This window comes from Carettochelys insculpta, chromosome 8 (genome assembly GCF_033958435.1).
Source record: "Carettochelys insculpta isolate YL-2023 chromosome 8, ASM3395843v1, whole genome shotgun sequence".
Classification (NCBI taxonomy): domain Eukaryota; kingdom Metazoa; phylum Chordata; order Testudines; family Carettochelyidae; genus Carettochelys; species Carettochelys insculpta.
The window spans coordinates 21,240,035-21,260,224 of record NC_134144.1 but is presented as its reverse complement, the minus strand read 5'-3'; the positions used below and the strand labels follow the sequence as shown (position 1 = coordinate 21,260,224).

Sequence of the window (20,190 nt, the reverse complement as noted above, 5' to 3'; positions counted from 1 at the left end):
GTTTCAAATAAGATATCAACCCAAGTTGTTATCTGCTTTGGGCCTTAATTCCAATTGTACATTTCACAAGAGAGCAGAATGCTAGTGTCTTAAGTACTTGTCTCAGGATCAATAATTACATTACTTAAATACTGATGATGTTTCAAAACAAAAAAGCAGTCCAGTAGCACTTTCAAGACTAACAAAATAATTTATTAGGTGATGAGCTTTCATGGGACAGACCCATGATCTGAAGAAGTGGGTCTGTTCCACGAAAGCGCATCACCTAATGAATTATTTTGTTAGTCTTTAAAGTGCTACTGGACTGCTTTTTTTGTTTTGATAGTATGTCAACTAGCACAGCTGTCTGTCTGTTCCTGATGATGTTTGCAATTGTTTGCCTATCTAAACTGCTGCTTGTAGTTAACCATTAGCAATTAAATTTGAGAACTCATGGAGGATGGGTGGTGTCCCAGAGGACTGAAGAAAGACAAATTTTTCTGTATAAAATGGAAAAAGGAGAATATATGCCTGTCAATCTGCCTGTCAGTCTAACTTTGATACTCAGATACTAAAACAAATTGTTAAACCTAGAAGATGATAAAGTAATAAATCATAGCCAGCATGGATATCTCAAGAACTGATTGCATCAAACCAATCTAATTTTCTCCTTTCACAAAGTAACCAACCTAATGGATGTAGAGAAAGAAGAGATGTGATACGTCTAGATTGCAGGAAGGCATTTGACATAATCCCACATGACATTCCTATAAGGAAATAACAGAAATATAGTCTAGATCAGTGGTTCTCATTATTTAGCAGCTCAAGAACTCCACTTTGATACAGGCACAACAGCAGATTTTACAGTCTGTTGATGCATTTTTCCTGGCCATGAATTTGGCAGAAGCCTGCTTATATAATTTGTGGGTGTCCCTGAGACTTGGTCTACACTAGGCAAATAAGTCAATTTCAGGTACACAATTCTAGCTATGACAGTTGCATTGCTAGAATCAACTTATCTGAAATCGACTTAACTAGCCATCCTCACTGAAGAAGGTCAACTGCTGACCCCTGGTAGGTTGATTTTGCACTTCCCCACCAGGCATGCAAAATCAAATCCCAGGTCAGTCTTCCAGTTAATGTAGACGTACCTAAAAGGGGTTGCAAGATTTTCAGAGGACAGGATGAGAATTTAAAATGACCTCTGTAAATTAGTGAAGTGGGCTGAAATCAACAGGATGAAATTTATGTGCAAAGCACTACATGAAGCAGGGAAAAGCATATTCACAACTAGAGAATGGAGAATAAAGTGGCTAGGCAGTAGTACTGCAAAAAAGGACCTGGGAGTTATAACGATCAATAACAAACTGCACATCAGTGAACACTATGATGCAGTTGTGAACAAGGCAAATGTCTTTCTCGGAAGTGTGAATAGGCGTGTTGTAAGTAAGTCAGATGGGGATTACAGTGGATGGGAAGCTAGAAATGAGTTAGCAGTGTGTCTTTGTTGTCAAGAAGACTAAAAGCATATTGAGCTGCATTAGTAGGAGCACTGTCGAAGGAAGTGATTATCCCCCTCTGGTCGGCACTGGGGAGGCTGCATCTGAAGTGTTGTGTCCAGTTTTGGGCCCCCATTACTAAAAGGATACAGACAGACTGGGCAGAGTCCAGCAGAAGGCAACAAAAATTATTAAAGGGATGGGGCACATGATTTATGAGGAGCGGCTGAGGGAACTGGGATTATTTAATCTTCAGAAGAGAAGAATGAGGGGGGAATTGATAGTACACTTCAGGTACATGAAGAGGAGTTCCGAAGAGGATGGAGCAAGCCTACTCTCCATGGTGGTAGATCAAAGAGCAATGGTTTTAAGTTGCAGTGAGGGAAGTCTAAGTTGGTGTTAGGAAAAACTGTTTCACTAGGAGGGTGGTGAAATACTGGAATGAGTTACCTAGAAAGGTGGTAGAATCTCCATCCTTAGCGGGTTTTAAGGTAAGGCTTGACAAAACCCTGTATGAAATGATTTAGGTGGGGTTGGTCCTGCTTTGATCAGGGGGCTGGACTAGATGATCTACTGCAGTCTCTTCCAGCCCTAATCTTCTATGATTCTACATAACTGTGATGTGGTACACCAGCCCTTCACCAAGCCTGAAAGAGTGAGCAGTTAACAACAAAAGAGGGCAGCTCAATGAGTTTGAGAGGGAAGAGAACGGACTTCCTGTCTTTTGTTTCCAGAGGAAAAGACTTACCCTGAACCTTTATATAGACTGTTGACTGCCAAAGTCTTCCAGAGCTAGGTAGACCTGACACAGAACTATGGAATTTATTTTTGGAGCTGTTTATTTTGCTGTAGTACAAAAAAGGACTTGACTTATCTGTGCTATCTTGGACAGGTCTGCAAGGCTAAGGAGACAGTTGAAGGGAACCCCTGTCTACGGTGGCCTGGGGAGCATCCTTAATAATCTCCACAGACTCTTGCATCCTGTTGAGGTCTGCCCTGTAGTTTGTCTTGGATCCTGAAGATCATGATTATATGTGGTTGAGAATGTGTACATGATCTAACCTTGCAAAATGGGGACATTTGCGTTCTCTGGATCATCTAATGTACCAAGGTGGAATGCAGGAGTTTGTTTTGGTGTAGGTAGCATGGAGCTGGATCAAGTGTTGAAGCAGATGGCTGAGAATCAACAGCAACAACAGTTTGTACAACTGGTGACAGTTAGCAGCAGCAGCTGGTCCATGAGGAAAGTGATGGGGAACAGGAGCAAACAGTTTCATTCAACAAGTTGTGATGACTGTTAACTCTCTGGAGCCAGAGTGGAGAGGGGAGTGTGGCTTTCTCTTAGGAGCTCATGGGAATGACAGCCATGCCTGTTTAGCTCACTGAGATGGACTCAGAGGACTTTCTTGTGATCTTTGAATGTGTGGCAGGGGTGACTCGCAAAGCAGTGGGCCCTTTGGTTGCTTATGTGACAGGAGCTGCCCAGGTCTCATACCAGGGCCTTGATGGGGGTTCTGCACAGGACTGTATGCCGGTGACAGCAGCCATGTTAGATTACCTGGATGAGAGGAGGAGACTAGCTGGTCTATAGTTCAAGGGTGAACAGTTTCCCTTGAGATTGTAAACTTCTGTGATTGCCCAGAAATTATGGGGGCTTTACTGGAGGTGGTTGAAGCTGGAGATCGGCTTTCAGGTTTCTGACCATACACTGGGAGAACAGTTTGTGCAGTTACTCTTGGATGCAAGAAGAGACTCCATAGTGAGGCAATGAGATAAGACAGTCACCAGGGCAGTTCTGCTGATGAAGAATTATATGACTGCTGAGGCTGCCCCACGGGCACCGAAGGTGAGGCAGCCCAAGCCTTGCAGATCAGAGGGGAAGCCAAGCGGGGAGGATGAGCATCAGAGTGACCAAAGTTTGGAGATGAACCAGCCATCCTGGAGAGGCCTTGGAATGTTTCAGGCACCCTGGCAGGGCAGGGAAACCTGGACAACATAGGTATGAACCAAACTCAGAATCCTGGACCCACCTCCTGAGAGGACCATGGGAGGTCCTTACCCTCAGGTCAGAGCTGTGGGCTGAGGGAGAGTCTGTTTTTCACATGGGCGACCTAATCAGAGTATCACAGCTGTCCCTTCATGGAACATATTACCTAGGGAGGATGTGTATTTCCTGTCCTCATAGGTTTTTAAGAACAGATTAGACAAACACCTGTCAGGGACATTCTAGGTATGTTTAATCCTGCCTTAGTATTGGGGGCATGGAATAGATGTCTTCCTTAGGTTCCTTGCAGCCAGACATTTCTATGGTTCTATGCTTCCTGCCCTAACCTGGTGTGGAGTGTTCAAGTATGCTGTTAAACAGAAGCTATTTTTCACTCGAGGTGTAGCTACATTCAGACTTATTCCTATATAAAGTTGATGTGATTTTTTTTAAAGGTGTCTACTTATAGCTTTGATAATGTCCACGTACATAATTTAGAAACTTGAAGTTGCTTTATAATGTAGTGATTTAATATCTGAAAGCAATTACTTCATATTTTATTGGACTGTTGGTGTACTCTTAATTTTGGAATAGGGGCTTTGGATATCACCCTAACCATTTAAAAAAGTACTTTGCTACTAAAAGAGATAATCTGGGTAGAAAATAATGATAATGGTAAGTATTGCATTTTGGAATTGCTTATGAAGAAACGGCTTGTTCTGAAAAACATATATTCTGGAAACATACTATTTTAGACATTGAATAGTAACAGAGAGATAGCTGTGTTAGTCTATATTCTATCAAAACAAAAAAGCAGTCCAGTAGCACTTTAAAGACTAACAAAATATGGTCTGAAGAAATGCGTCTGTCCCACGAAAGCTTACCACATAATAAATTATTTTGTTAGTCTTTAAAGTGCTGCTGGACTGCTTTTTTTATTTTAGACGTTGTTAAAAAAGCTACACTTCATGCAGTAGCAATCTGCAATTTTTACTCATAGGGCTAAAAAAATCAATGTATTGTGAAATATTTTTATCATTAGAGTGAAGTTCATGGAAGAAGTAATAGGTTTTTTTTTTTTTTGTTAAAGTAACTTGGTGCGAGAATCGTCTCAGAACATTGTCTTCACAGCATTCTGAACTTCAGAAATCCTTAAGTGACTTGAGGTACTTTCTTTCCAGGTTTTGGTCACAACAAAGACAGCTGCTGATGATTTTAGCACCCAGTACATCTTAGACAGCAGTGGGCATGTAACTTCTCAGAAGCCTTCTCATCTTGGGCAAGGTAAGGTATGCTTACTGTGAGATTTTATATTTCACCTTATATGAGCACTGGGTCAGATTTGGAAGTTTTTAGCCTCTGTACCCTACTTTGATCCCCACTGCTGCACACCCAAAATTGAGCAGCTGTGCTTAAGAGAAGTGGAAATAAAATATTTGTAGGTGCTCCATTTCCAGTTGATAATCTCTAGGGGCCAGATCTCTACTTACTTTGCAAAAAACAGTAGAAGGGAAAATCTTGGAACTCGTGAAGCTCTTTGGGGTTCTCTAAGCTGAAAAGCAAATCTAGTGGGTTTAGTTTTTAGTTAAAGGTTTTAGTGTAAAAAGAGGATGGGCCACTTAGATACCACAATGACTAGGTAATACAAGGCTTAAATAGAATAGTATCAAAACAGAAAAGTAGTCCAGTAGCACTTTAAAGACTAACAAAATAATTTATTGGGTGATGAGCTTTCGTGGGATAGACCCACTTCTTCAGATCATAGCCATACCAGAACAGACTCAATCTTTAAGGCACAGAGAACCAAAAATAGTAATCAGGGTTGACAAATCAGAAAAATATTATCAAGGTGAGCAAATCAGAGCAGAGGGGCAGAAGCGGGTGTGGGGAGTCAAGAATTAGATAAAGCCAAGTATGCAAAAGAGCCCCCATAATGAGCTAGAAAATTCCCATCCCAGTTCAAACCACTTGTTAATGTGTCGAATTTTGAATATAGAGAGAGTTCAGCAGCCTCTCTTTCCAAACTGTTGTGAACATTCCTATTCAGTAAAATACAGACTTTCAGGCCATTAACAGAATGGCTCACTCCATTAAAGTGCTGGCTGACAGGTTTGTGAATCAGGAGTGTTTTTATGTCTGTTTTATGCCCATTAATTCTTTGCCTATGAGAGTTTGGTTTTTGGTTGTTTGGTTCTCTGTGCCTTAAATATCGAGTCTGTTCTGGTATGGCTATTGTCTGAAGAAGTGGGTCTGTCCCATGAAAGCTCATCACCTAATAAATTATTTTGTTAGTCTTTAAAGTGCTTCTGGACTGCTTTTTTGTTTTGACAGTATATAGACTAGCACGGCTATCTCTCTGTTACTAAATAGAATAGCGTGTGCATGGCCTTCCGTGTTCACACAGACCAGTAAAATCCTGTAGATGACCCAGCACGTCCGGTCACTGGTAAAATGGGAGGCTTACGTTCCTTGTCATCAGTGGCTTTCAAAACCGTAATATAAAAGTGGTAGCTGGGCTATGCAAACCAGCACCACCCGGCCTCCCTTCCCACCCCCCGCATGGCTGCTCCACATAGCGTGGGGGCTGAAGTTGTGGAGAAAGGGTTGCCAACTCTCCTGGACTGGACACCATGTACTGCAATGGCGTTTAGTCTGGGAGAGTCGGCAATGCTGGCGCAGGGCTGGGAGGGAGGTGCGGGCTGAAGGAGCAGTGGGTGCTCATGCAGCCATCTGGAGAGAAGCGGTACTTTTATGGGAAAAGGTGCTGCTTTGCCCATTGCTCCATCTGAGTCCTGATCCCCCTGTAGTGGCTAGGGGATGGGGACCATGGGACCAACCCTGAGCCAGGGAGAGGAGGGAGCAGCCCAGTGCATCCCAGAGAAATCGGACAGCATAGGGCTTACTACAGGCTTCACCTCCCTGGTCTGGCACCCTGGGGACCTGAGCAGTTCCAGATGAGGGATTTTGCTGGACTGGGGTGGTGAGGACTCTTGGGGCTCCTCTCCTGGCCACCAGCATCGTCCACTTCCCAGACTTCCCACTGGCTCTCCAGCTGGCTTCCGCACTCCATCGTTCCCTGGCCACTCTTGTCCCATGGCTCCCCAGCTGGCTGTTCCCATCCCCACAAGCCCCAGCTGGCTTCCTGGTCCCTCCTGTCCCATGGTTCCCTGGCTGCTCCTGGCTTCCCAGCTGACTCTGTGACAGCTTCCCAACCACGTAGATTCCCGACTGGCTCCAACCTTTGTTTCTCTGCTTCCCAGCCCCACTGCTCCCCAGTCACTCAGGTTCCTAGTCATCAGAGTGCTGGCGCTCACCGCTGGCTTTGCAGTCATCAGGGCTCACTGGCTTCTGCTCACCAGCCTCTCTCTTCTTGCTCCTGCGGGAGCCCATTGTGGGGAGGGTGTCCCTCTCGCCCTACCACCCCGTTTCTGCAGGAGGGCTGGCAGGGGGCTCCGGCTGCTGTGGCCTCAGCCCCTGACGCACATCTTGCTGCAGCCCCAAGACTCTTTGGTCCTGCAGTTATTTGAAAATGGAAGGTTGGTTGGGAGAAAGTGAGCATGAAATCCTAGAGTTAATGATTTTTAGAAATAGTGCAAAGGAGAACAGAAAAACAGAGGCAGTGGATTGCAGGAAAGCAAATTTTGGTAAACTCAGAGAGCAGATGGTAAGGTCCCATGGGAAGCAAGACTGAGACTAAAAACAACTGAAGAGAGTTATCAGTTTTTCAAAGGGACATTATTAAGGGCTCAAATGCAAGCTATACCGCTGCATAGGAAAGATAGAAAGTATGGTAAAAGACCGTCCTGGCTCAGCCAGGAGAGCTTTTTGATTTTGAGATCCTGCATGCAGTCATATAAAAAGTGGAAATTAGGAGAAATTGCAAAAGATGAATATGAGCAAACAATACATGCATGCAGGGGCAAGGTTAGAAAGGCTAGTGCACAAAATGAGCTTAAACTAGCTAGAGACATAAAGGGTGACAAGCAGTCATTCTATAAATATATTGGAAGCAAGAGGAAGACCAAGGACACAGTAGGCCCACTACTCAGTGAGGAGGAAGTAACCATGGCAGGAAACTTGGAAATGGCAGAGGTGCTTAATGACTTCTTTGTTTTGGCCTTCACCAGGAAGGCGGATGCAGAAATGCCTAACATAATATATGCTAGTGGGAAGGGGTATGTTTATAGAACAAAATAAAAAAAGAACAAGTTAAAATTTACTTAGAAAAATTAGATGTCTGCAGGTCACCATGGCCTGATGAAATGCATCCTAGAATACTTAAGGAGCTGATAGAGGAAGCATCTGAGCCTTTAGCTGTCATCTTTCAAAGTCCTGGAAGTTGGGAGAGCTTCCAGAAGAATGGAAAAGGGCAAATGTAGTGCCCATCTATAAAAAGGGGAATAAGAACAACCCAGGAAGCTACAGACCAGTCAGTTTTACTTCTGTGACTGGAAGGATATTGGAGCAAGTAATTAAGGAATTCATCTGCAAACATCTGGAAGAAAGTAATATGATTGGTAACAGCCAGCATGTATTTGTAAAGAACAAATCATGCCAGACCAATCTGATAACCTTTTTTGACAGGATAACAAGTCTTGTGGATAAGGGAGAAGCGGTGATGTGGAATACCTAGACTTCAGTGAGGCACTTGACACGGTCTAGCATGACCTTCTTATCAATAAACTACACAAGTACAACTTAGATGGGGCTTTTATAGAGTGGTTGCATAACTGGCTGGATAACCATTCTCCAAGAGTAGTTATGAGTGGTTTGAACTCATCCTGGAAGGACATAACAAGTGGGGTTCTGCAGGGATCTTTTTTGGGACCGCTTCTATTCAATTGCAACGATTTAGATATTGGCATAGAGAGTATGCTTATTAAATTTGCAGATACCACCAAGCTGGGAGGGGGTACAACTGCTTTGAAGGATAGGGTCATAATTCAAAATGATCTGGAGAAACTAGAGAATTGGTCTGAGGTAAACAGGATGAAGTTTAATATGGACAAATGCGAAGTATTCCACTTAGGAAGGAACAGTCAGCTTCATACATGTAGAATGGGAAAAGACTATCTAGGAAGGAGTGCTGCGGAGGGGGATTAAGGGGTCATAGTGGATCACAAGCTAAATATGAGTCAACAAGGTGATGCTGTTGCAGAAAAAGCAAAAAAATTCTGGGATATATTAACAGGAGTATCATGAGCAAGACACAAGAGGTCATTCTTCCACTCTATTCTGTGCTCATTAGGCCTCAATTGGAGGAAGTATCCAGTTCTGGGCCCCACATTTCAAGAAAGATATGGAGAAATTGGGAAAAAGTCCAAAGAAGAGCAAGAAGAATGATTAAAGGTCTAGAGAACATGAGCTGAGAGGGAAGACTGAAAGAACTGGGCTTGTTTAGCTTAGAAAAGAGAAGACTTAGAGCGGACATGGTAACGGTTTTCAAGTACTTTAAAGAAGGTTGCAAGGAGGAGGGGGAAAAATTATTCTCCTTGGTCCCTGAGAACAGGACATGGAGCAATGGGCTTAAACAGCAAGAGAGATTTAGATTAGACATTAGGAAAAACTTCCTGTCAGGTTGGATAAACACTGGAATAAATTACCTAGGGAGGTTGTGAAATCTCCATCAATGGAGATTTTGAAGAGCAGATGGGATGTTCTAGATGGCAGTTGGTCCTGCTGCAAGGGCACAGAGCTGGACTCGAACTCTCGAGGTCCCTTCCAGTTCTAGTGTTCTATAATTTTGTGTGTCTATGATAGTGTCCATGGTCATGCTGGACCATGGTTGCCACTCAAGGCCCCACCCATTCCAAGAGCACAGAGCTGTACTTTACCCTGCTCTCAGGTTGTCCAGCGGCTTGGCAAGTCTGTTGCCCCCTGCCTGCCCGCGCACACTGAGAACAGTTTTTTGAAAAATCTCGAATGATAGAAAATCTGGGAGGAGTAAGGCAGAAGGGTAACTTTTCTAGCAGTAAATGTGTGGGTTGGGTCAATGTTTCTGTTTTTAGACAGATAGAAATGCTGTTCTTAGTTCCCATATATGAATTTTGATAACCCAGCTTTGACTCCTGCATTTCACATCTTCAGCTTTTAAAATGGACTCCCATGTCCGTCCAGTGTATTATCTTCTAACTTGATAGTTGCTGGCTCTTCTGCCCTCATCTTCCTCCCTGCCTTCCTTCAATCCATTCAGAGGACTTTTGCTAAGATTATCTTCCTGCCTGTCATTCTTAGCATTGTCACACAATTTGAAGTTCCTTTCTTGGCATCCCTTCTACTGTTTCAAAATAGGACCTTGTGATTCTTGCTTTAGACGCCCACCTCAACTTACCCTCCTTACTTATCTGCTCTTGTATCTTATCATTTTGCCTCCTGTCATCTATCAACAGTTCCAGCCTCCATCACTCCTGTCTGCTTTTCATACGATATTTTCAGCCTTTGTTTCATGTATTAAGGTTGACCAGAGAAGATTGTTCTCTAACTAATCTATACAGGAGTTACCCTGTACTCTTGTCTCCTCAAGGCATACTTCTATTTTGATGCTTCAAAGGAAATTACTAATGGATAATGATTAGGTATGCGGCCATTATAAAGTGCTGACATTTATGTTATTCATTTGCTTTATGTAAACACACACACTTCTTACTATTCTCCTTTTCTTCTTCCTCATGCCCTCTGTTTTTTGTTTGTTACACCCACTTGTTGCACTTGTCTAAATGAGATTGCAGGATGTTTGGGTGTCTATTATAAGGTGGGAGGTTCCAGGTTTCACCCCAATATAAATTATGATCATAAGGTATGGTTGAAGGCTGGAGTGAAAAAGACATTCTCTTGTCTTGTGATACTCAGTTTATGGCTTCAAGCCCTGTGTAGCTCTGCAAGAACTTTTTTGCAGTACTGTTGATTCTGTGTATTTTATGGCTTTCGCACCTGTCTGGATTCAAGCAGAAGAAACTTCTCGTTTACAGGGGTAGTCCTAAAGTCGCTCAATCTACTTGGTGTGTAAATATTGGAGACTGTTAAGCACAACAAATAATACAGTGTGGCAGCTTCTGGGATCCTTTTCCAGCCACCCATCTCACCCTAAATATATGAGAGTGGAATTTGCATTTGCGTAGAGTTGGGGAAAGGGAAGGATAAGAAGATAGAATGGTCATTTTGATCATGTGTAGTAGAATTACTGTGCAGTGTTGTGTTGTGACCAAGTTACTGAGGCAACATTGTAATATGATAGTTTTATTTCTCTCCATCAGATGCAGAAGGATCTCCTCAGTATTTTAAAGGCTGAAGAACAATCTTTCACAGTTATGAACTTTATATTCTTATGTCCATTATTAAGCTGAGAATTTTTCATTATCTTTAGAATGGATAGCTCTTGGGTGGTAATTATGAACAGGTTGCTCCTCCTTTGACTCATTTCTTTGAGCTCACATAAAGGATATGGAACATTCTTATTGCGCTTTAAAATGCAGGCGTGCCCTAAGCCTAGGCAGATTTGCTGTGGAAATGATAAACCTGTGGGGCCAAATTAATGTGCAGAGATTTAGGGAAATTCTTAGATCAGGATGCTAGAATTTGCTGTGTCTTGTGAGAAGTGTGGTGAGTGGATGTATGACTGCAGGATCAAGATCAGGCATGATGCTTCCTGCCACATTTGGGAGAGTGTTCACTAGCAGCCCTGGCACTTCTACGTAAGTGTGCAGCAGTCTTTTGTCTTCTCAGCAGTGGTCTCATGGTGCAGATTATATAAGTGGTGAAGTGGAAAAGTATCTGTTCTCCCTCCCATCCCCTGCCCCCAACATCCATTGCATGGCCAGAAGTGCCTCCAGCCTCACCACATGCTGGCACTCTCACAGCTGCAGGATTCTGGATGCCTCTTGCACAGGAGCCATAGGGGAGGAAGAACCACCATTTTCTTTATCGCAGTAATGCACTTACGCTGAGGCAGTTGTAGTGTGGCTTTTTCACTCTTATTGTCTAGATCTTATTATAAATGACAGTTGCCTAACTTGGAAGGTGTTGTACCCTACAGAGGGAAATCCTGCATTAGACTATGTTCTGACAAACAAAGAGGAACGGATCACAGAATGAAAAAAAAAACATTGTGGTAGCTTAGGTACTGTAGATTTGAACTTGATCACTTTGGTTATGTAGAAGGCGATTAAAGTTCAAACCATTATTTTTACACACACACTTGGTTATGAGCCAAAGTCAGCTGAGAGAAAGAATTTAAACAAATATGTGAATTATTTCAGAACACTACCATAAACAAATTGAAGAAAGGGGCAGTTAGCTGATGATAAAGAATATAAATCAGAAGCTAGGAATTACAGAAAATCAATAAACAGAACGTAAAAGGAGAAATCTATTGCCAACTCAGTTAAGAACTGACAGGAGTTTTTCATGTATATTAGGAACAAAAAGAATCCTAATGGCTTTAGTTCATAACTAAGTGGAAATGGTAAAACTGTCAGTGATAGTGCAGAAAAGTCAGAAGAGTTTAATAAATATTTCTGTTCTGAGTTTGGGGGAATATCTTATGATTTAGTCATACTGTAGAATGGTTACGATGAAACACTTCCCATTCCAATAACTCTGAAGGATGTTAAACAACAGTTCAAAAGTAAGACACTTAAATTAGCCCATCTCATTTAATTTGCATTCAAGAGTTTAAAATATCTGGCCAGGGAGTTCATTGAATCATTAATGTTGATTTTCAATGTGTGGGAATACTGTGGAACTTCCAGAAGACTGGAAAAAAAGCTTGTGTGTTGTGCCAGTACTTAAAAAGAGCAGAAGAGACAACCCAGGTAATTACAAGTCTGTCGGTCTGACATTGATCCCAACAAAATAATGAAGTAGATGATAAGAGACTTAAGTAAAAAATAATTAAAATAGAGAAATGTTGTTAATGCCAATCAACAAGGGTTTATGGGAAAATGAATCCTTTCGGGGTTTTTCATGAGCTTACAACTTTGGTTGATAATTATAGTAGCATCAGATGTACTATACATAGACTTCTGTAAGGCATTTGATGTGATACTGCAATTAAATTGTTTATAAAACTATAATAATACAAAATTAACACAGCACATAGATTGAAAACTAACTAACCAGTTTCAGCAAGTATTTGTAAACAGAAGTCATCAAGGAGCAGGTGTTTTTCTAATGGCATCCTGCAGGGTTTATTATCAATGACCTACAGGATAACCAAAAATCATTATGATAAAGTTTGCAGATAACTCAAAGATTTGGAGAGTTGTAAATACTGAAGTGGATGGATTATATTGATAGTGATCTGGATCATCCAGTACGCTGAGCGCAAGAAAATAATGTGGAGTTTAATTTTGACAACAAGCCCTTAAAACTAGCAGATATAAAGGTATAATAATATCTGTCTGGAAAATGAAAGCAGACATGATCAGTCTGGAAATAAGGTGCGTGTTTTTAATGGAGGGTTGTTGACCATTGAATCAGTTCACCAAGGATTGTGGCAGAGTCTCTACCATTAACCATTTTTAATCAAGACTGCATATTTTTCTAAAAGGTATGCTTTAGTTTAAACAGGAATCAGTTCAGGGGAATTCTATACCCTGTATTATGTAGAAGGTCGGACTAGATAATCACAGTGATGCCTTTGGGGTCTTAGAATTTATGCCCACTGCAGTCAAATTTTGGATAAGGGCTGTATCCTCTTGCCCTGTAAATTTACCAGAACCGTTGAATGATTGACTCCTGGTGAAATACAAGTACTTCACTCTTCATTTAAGTAAATTTTTAATATATGATGAAATTACATAATTATGCTTAATTGGTTTGGGTAGGCCATTAGCCTCTTTGTCAGTTAATGTCTAATGTACATAAATTATGTAAGCAGAGACTGTTTCTGTATCTAGGAATTACCCAAGTGCAAATAATAAAAATTAGGGGTATAAAATGTTAAAAATGTAGTATGTGAATAAATTTACCTGGTAACAGGGAATAATATGTACATTTAAGTGCTATAATAGGTTACAACCCTGTGTTCTATTCTCCTAGATACACAAACAGGAATGTTGTGGTCTTCCGTGTAGCTTAGCAATGCAAATTAGATTGACCACATGTTGAAAGAACCTTTAGTTTGTTTTAAGGACTGATCCATGCTACAGTCAACTTTTAAGAAAGAAAACTTCACATGATAATTAAAATTTACTTCTTTTTATATTATAACTGTAAATGGCCGACTCTTTAAGTTGGTATAAAATGTACCAGGAAGCATATTTCAGGACTGGAATTTAATCAGGGTTTAAATAGAGTATGCTAAATTGAGAGAGCAGAGCAGTTAAATCTAAAGAATTTATTGTAAAATATGATAGTGCCTTCTTCAGTTTGCTTGTTAATATTTTAAATGCTTGCTGGTTTTCAAAGACAGGGATTTGTAATGCCTTTAAACTATAGTACATTTTTAATTCTGTATTTGGTTCAGGTATAAAAAGCCTTCTTTGTGACATCCTATTTAAACATGAAGGATAATTATCATGACCTGATATTAGTATAGATGACCTGTGCTCCACTCAGAGTACAAGGATTTAAGAAGAAGATGTTAGTATATAAATCTCATAATTAAATAATATTGCAAAATTGCCTCTTTCCTAACTGTGACTGATTGTTTTATTATCTGGATTTTATAGCTATTACTGTTAATTGCGTGTCAACTATATCAACACCTTTTGAAGCAGGCTTTCCTTTAGAACTTTAATAAAATACAGTGCTGCATTTTTCCTTTTGTTTTATAGTTAATTAGTAAGTTTTTTTTCCTTGTGTAGGTGAATTTCACTTTTAACTTGTATGTTTGATTACTGATTTTGAGATGCTGTTGTCCCTATGCTGGATTTTTGGAAAAAAAAGAAAAAATAAATCTTTTGTTGAATTGCTTTTCATTTTAAGTATATTATCAGCAGATGCTAGGAAAAGCAAGAGGAACTGTTAGCTATAGTATTTAAAGAGGCTGTGATTAGACACATGATGAGAGCTTAGTGGGTCTGCACTAGAGCAGATGTGCCGTAGATGAAATTTTAACTTCAGTTTATTGGTCCCTGCTGATACCAGGGAAAGAGATATGGATGAAACTAGAAAAATCAAAATGTAATGTAAGATTAATTCAGTAAATCCCTGTGGCTTGCCAGAAATGGAAAAAATGTATAATCTAGGTGTCAAGTAGCTGGAGCATAGTTCCAGTTGAAGGATGTGATCAGCTTGCACAGCTGTGAAATCTAGCAGTCAGCTTGCTGGGGGGGAGAATGCTAATGTAGCAGTATGTCCTTCTCTTCATGCACGTATAATTCTAATTAATGTTAATAAGAATTATGTGCAAGCACTTTTATGGAAGGATAGATCCTTTCAACAAAAAGTGATCTTTTTTTTCCTTTAACTCAACCAGTTTTACACTTGCCATCTTTTATTTCCCACTTACAGGTACAACTGTAACTGCACTCAAGCTGTTTAAGAATCTTCCTGTAAGAAAACAGTTTTACTCAACCACTAAAAAATGTAAGGAGGAGTTAAAAAAAATCCAAGACCTTTTGATGGCATATGGCATCATAAAGCCAGAACTACGGATAATCTTTACGCATAACAAGGTAAAAGTAACTTTTCTTGTGCCAACTATCACATTTAAAATTGAAGAAAATAGACAGTGATAATTATGTTCAGCTCATCAAGACTTTGATTACTGTGACTGTGTTTTGCCATCAGATGTTTGATTTTTAGAAATTTGCTATAATTTCAGGTTGGTTCAGACCTCTCACTTAGTCATTACTTATGAATTTATTAGCGTATGATTATTTGAATTTTAAATTGGCAGTGCCAAGCTTTCAAAGAAGATGCTGTTCCCACAAAATGTAATTTTATATATATAAATTGGATAATGCTATGACTTATTAGGTACTGATAACATAATTGTCATTGTACAGAACAAAGAGGCAGAGCCATGCCTTCACCTTTCTTTCTAATAGTCTGATCTGTTGCTAATTGAAGTCAGTGGAAAGGTTCCCATTGACTTATACTGGGCAGTGAAACAGGCTGCATAGATGGCTCTTCTTGTGTGTACAGTTTTGTCCTTGAGGGCTGAATTATAAAAGATCTTTGAAAGAATGACTTGAAATATGTCGTATCAGGCCAAGCAGACCCCCAGGGAATTGCATTGACTACAGTACAATTAAGCCTCATTTACGTCATTTTAAGGAAAGCAAAATCTGGCCCAAATATGACTACGGCTACATCTACACTGTGAAATAAAATTGACTTTTAATAAATTCGATTTTTTAACCTTGATCTTATGAACTCGGGTTTAATTGTCCACAAATGTTCCAGAAATTTAACCTACCTTTTCACTGTTGACTTATCCATTGCCTTATCCAAGTTCGACTGTGTGAGTAATGCATTGTGGGTGCCGATAGCACAGTGTCTGAGCCCTGTTGCTTTCTGTGGGGCTTGTACCACTGAGTTGTGGGGGAAAAGATTGCCGCAGTTGTTTGTGGGTGTTTGCTGTCACTATCCCAGAATGCAACATAAGAACACCAGCTTTAACAGTTCAGAAGTGAGTGACAGTCGCTCTGTGGAAGTTGGCAACGCCCAACAGTTACCAGTCAGTGGCAGATGAATTCAGGGTGAACAAATGTGCAGCGGGGTCTGTGATAGTACACATAGTCAGTGCAATCTGTTGGCATCTTCTGAGGAAGATCATGACCCTGAGACCTGTACAGGCCGTAGTGCACAGTTTTGCTGCCATGAGGTTTTCTAGCTGTGGTGGGGCAATAGCTGGAATGCACATCCCCAACATGACCTAGTACCTACTGGCCTCTGAATATGTAAACAGAAAGGGGTACTTCTCAATGGTGTTGCAGGCGCTGGTAGATCAAATAGCTTGTTTCACCAACATCGCTGTGAGATGGTTGAGAAGAAGTTTCATGAAACACACATCTTCAGAAATTCTGGTCTTCAGAGAAAGCTCTTGGATGGGACTTTTTTCCCAGACCACAAAATCAAGATTGGCAGCATGGAGATGCCAATAGTAGTATGGAGTAAGTCTGGTTACGCTCTACTTCCTTGTCTCATTAAGCCATACACAAGCATCCTGGACTGCAGCGAGGATAACTTCAATTAAAGTCTCAGCAAGTGCAGAATCATGGTGGAATGCACCTTTGATAGGTAAAAAGCAAGGTTCAGGTGCCCACTGACCGTTTGGACCTTTCAGAAACTAATGTCCCCACCATGATTACAGTGTGCTGTGTTTTGCATAACATTTGTGAAACCAGACAGGAGTATTTCATGAGCGCCCAGAGTGCAGAGACTCATACCATGAGTAGGGTTTATTCACAGCTGCCTACAAGGAGGCTTTGAAACATAGCTTCATAAATAATGTGCCAGACACACGATTGTGCTGTATTTCACTGTTGTAATACAACGTCTCCAACTCCCCAACATAATTTGTGCTCCCCACCAAATATGAACCAGTAAATCAGACCTTGGCTTTCACAGACAGAATGCTTTCATTTGGGGAGGGGGATATGTTGCAGGAAGAAGAATGTATGTAAAGAGAGGGTTATATTCCCACAAAGATGGGCAGCTGTGCCATCAACCCTCTTCACCCCTGCTCAGGTCCCTCTGCCGTGAGTCCTCTGTGGACCTTGCTGTAGCAGCTGGCAGCAATGATTTCTGCCCTCTCCACCCCTGACTGGGTCATAGAATCATAGCCCCCTGCCTGAAGCAGGATGAAATCTAAAAAAAACATTGCAGCCAGGACTTTGTCAGACTAAGATGTATAAACTTCTACAGATGGAGATTCCACCAAACCTCTAGGTGAAGCATTCCAGTGCTTCACCACTCTCTTGGTAAATAGTTTTTTCCTAATATACAACCTACACCTCTCCCTCTGTAGCTTCAGACCATTTCTCCTTGTTCTGCCCTCCGTCACTACTGAGAACAGCCTCTCTCTATCCTCTCTAGAGCCCCCCTTCAGGAAGTTGAAGGCTGCTATCAATTTACCCTTCACTCTTCTCTTCTGGAAACTAAATAAGCCCAAGTCCCTCAGCCTCTCTTCACAGATCATATGCTCCAGCCTGCTGATAGTTTTTGTTGCCCGGCACTGGGCCTGCTCCAGTGCATCCAAATCCTTTCTATACTGGGAGGCCCAGAACTGGACACAATAGCTGTGTCTACACGTGCACGCTACTTCGAAGTAGTGGCACTAACTTCGACGTTAGGCGGCGAGACGTCGAAGTCGCTAACCTCATGAGGGGATTGGAATAGCGCCCTACTTCGACGTTCAGCGTCGAAGTAGGGACCGTGTAGACGATCCGCGTCCCGCAACGTCGAAATTGCCGGGTCCTCCATGGCGGCCATCAGCTGGGGTGTTGAGAGATGCTCTTTCTCCAGCCCCTGCGGGGCTCTATGGTCACCATGTGCAGCAGCCCTTAGCCCAGGGCTTCTGGCTGCTGCTGCGGCAGCTGGGGATCCATGCTGCAGGCACAGGGTCTGCAACCAGTTGTCGGCTCTGTGTATCTTGTGTTGTTTAGTGCAACTGTGTCTGGGAGGGGCCCTTTAAGGGAGCGGCTTGCTGTTGAGTCCGCCCTGTGACCCTGTCTGCAGCTGTGCCTGGCACCCTTATTTCGATGTGTGCTACTTTGGCGTGTAGACGTACCCTCGCAGCGCCTATTTCGATGTGGTGCCGCGCAACGTCGAAGTTGAACATCGACGTTGCCAGCCCTGGAGGACGTGTAGACGTTATTCATCGAAATAGCCTATTTCGATGTTGGCTTCACGTGTAGACGTAGCCAATGAGGCCTTGCAAATGCTGAGCAGAGGGGAATAATAACTTTTCTAAATCTACTGGAAATTTTTCTCCTAATGCACCCCAGTATACTGTTAGCCTTCTTGGCTACAAGGGCACACTGTTGACTCATATCCAGCCTTTCATCACTGTAATCCCCAAGTCCTTTTCTGCTGCACTGCTGCTTAACCAGTTGTCACCCAGTCTGTAGCAAATGCTTGAGATTCTTCCATCCCAAGTGCAGGACTCTGCGCTTCTCCTTGTTGAACCTCAACAGATTTCTTTTGGCCCAATCCTCCAATTTATCTACGTCACTCTGGACCCTTTCCCTACCCTCCAATGTATCTACATGTCCCCCTAGCTTAGTGTGACCCGCAGATTTGCTGAGGGTGCAATCCATCCCCTCATCCAGGTCATTAGTAAAGGTAATGAACAATACTGGCCCTAGAACTGATCCTTGGGATGCCCCACTAGAAACTGACTGCCAACCAGACATTGAGGCATTGATCACTACCCGTTAGGTCTGACCATCTAGCGAGCTTTCTGTCCATCTTGCAGTCTATGTATCCAATCCGCACTTCCTTAGCTTACATTGTGGGAGATTGTATCAAAAGCTTTGCTAAAGTCAAGGTATATCGCATCCATTGACTTCCCCATGCCCACAGAGCCAGTTACCTTATCATAGAAGCTAATAAATGTTGTTGGGCGTCTCTACCGGAATGGTGCTCAGATGTACAATCTGTTCGCTTTGATGTTAAGCACTTTGGCTGCTCGCATGTGCTCTTTCGACAACGGTGTAGACCCTGCAGTTAGCCGACACTGCAGACCTCAGAGAGCCCCCAAGAATCACGGAGCCAGGCTTATTGTTGTTAACATATGTCTCCAACACCCTTGTGAGTCTCCAATGTGACTCAACAGTTTACATGCTTAGGGGGCTCCATCATCTCCTAGGTCGCTCTACACAGCCCCCAGTACACACACTTTTATACACAAGTATAAACAAGTTACATATCCAGGTATAACCCCCTCAGTGTAATGCACTGACACCCCTTAATGTAACTAAATCTAACCATTAACTTGGGGGATATTGATAGTGCCATCAAAACACTGTCCATCATGCTAACACTACGATCTGTTCCCGAACTTGGGTTGGAATGTACCTGGTGCTAAGCTGTTATCTGTGGGGAGAGTATGGGGAGTACATGGTACTACGCAGGATGTGGTTATGTGTATCACTTAGTGCCTGGCTCTTGGTGCTTTTAGGTGCTTTTAGGCCCCGTGACTTATCAGCTCTGTCTCTTGCTGCATTCCCGTGGGCAGAATCTAGCTACCACAGTTTTTGGTTTAACCCACCGTTGTTCAGGCTTGAGGCCTTTAGCTTTGCTGTATGTTAACAAAGCACTGACTATTGTCCACTGACTAGCCTTACACCAAGCCCCTCATTACTACAGTCAGATTGGTCAGGCATGACTTGCCCTTGGTGAATGTATGATGACTACTCCTGATCACTTCCCCTCTTCCAAATGCTTCAAAATGGCTTCCTTTAGGATCATCTCCATGATTTTTCCAGGGGCCAAGGTAAGGCTGACCTGTCTATAGTTTCCTGGATTGTCCTCCTTTCTTTTTTTAAAGATGGGCAGTGCAAATCATCTGGGACCTCTCCCAGTCTCCATGAGTTTTCAAAGATAATAGCCAAAGGCTTTGCAATGACACCTGCCAATTCCCTCAGTACCCCGGGGTGCATTAAATCCAGACCCACAGATTTGTGTGCGTGTAGTTTTCCTAAATAGCTCTTAACCTGTTCTTTCCCTACCGAGGGCTGCCCACCTCCTTCCCATGCTGCATTGCCTAGTGCTGTAGTCTGGGAGCTGAGCTTGTCTGTGAAGACTGAGGCAAGAAAAGCATTCAGTACTTCAACC

General features: G+C 42.1%; 1 protein-coding gene across 4 annotated transcripts in view; it reads left to right on the top strand.

The window, feature by feature from the left end:
* Positions 1-20,190, top strand: part of PMS1 (PMS1 homolog 1, mismatch repair system component) — a 111,593-nt gene that overhangs the window by 15,577 nt on the left and 75,826 nt on the right. For all 4 annotated transcript variants that reach the window (XM_075001431.1, XM_075001429.1, XM_075001430.1 and 1 more), the window contains 2 exons: positions 4,644-4,746; positions 14,917-15,080. In XM_075001431.1, the coding sequence (XP_074857532.1) occupies positions 4,644-4,746; positions 14,917-15,080 (267 nt within the window). The remainder of the gene's footprint in view (positions 1-4,643; positions 4,747-14,916; positions 15,081-20,190) is intronic.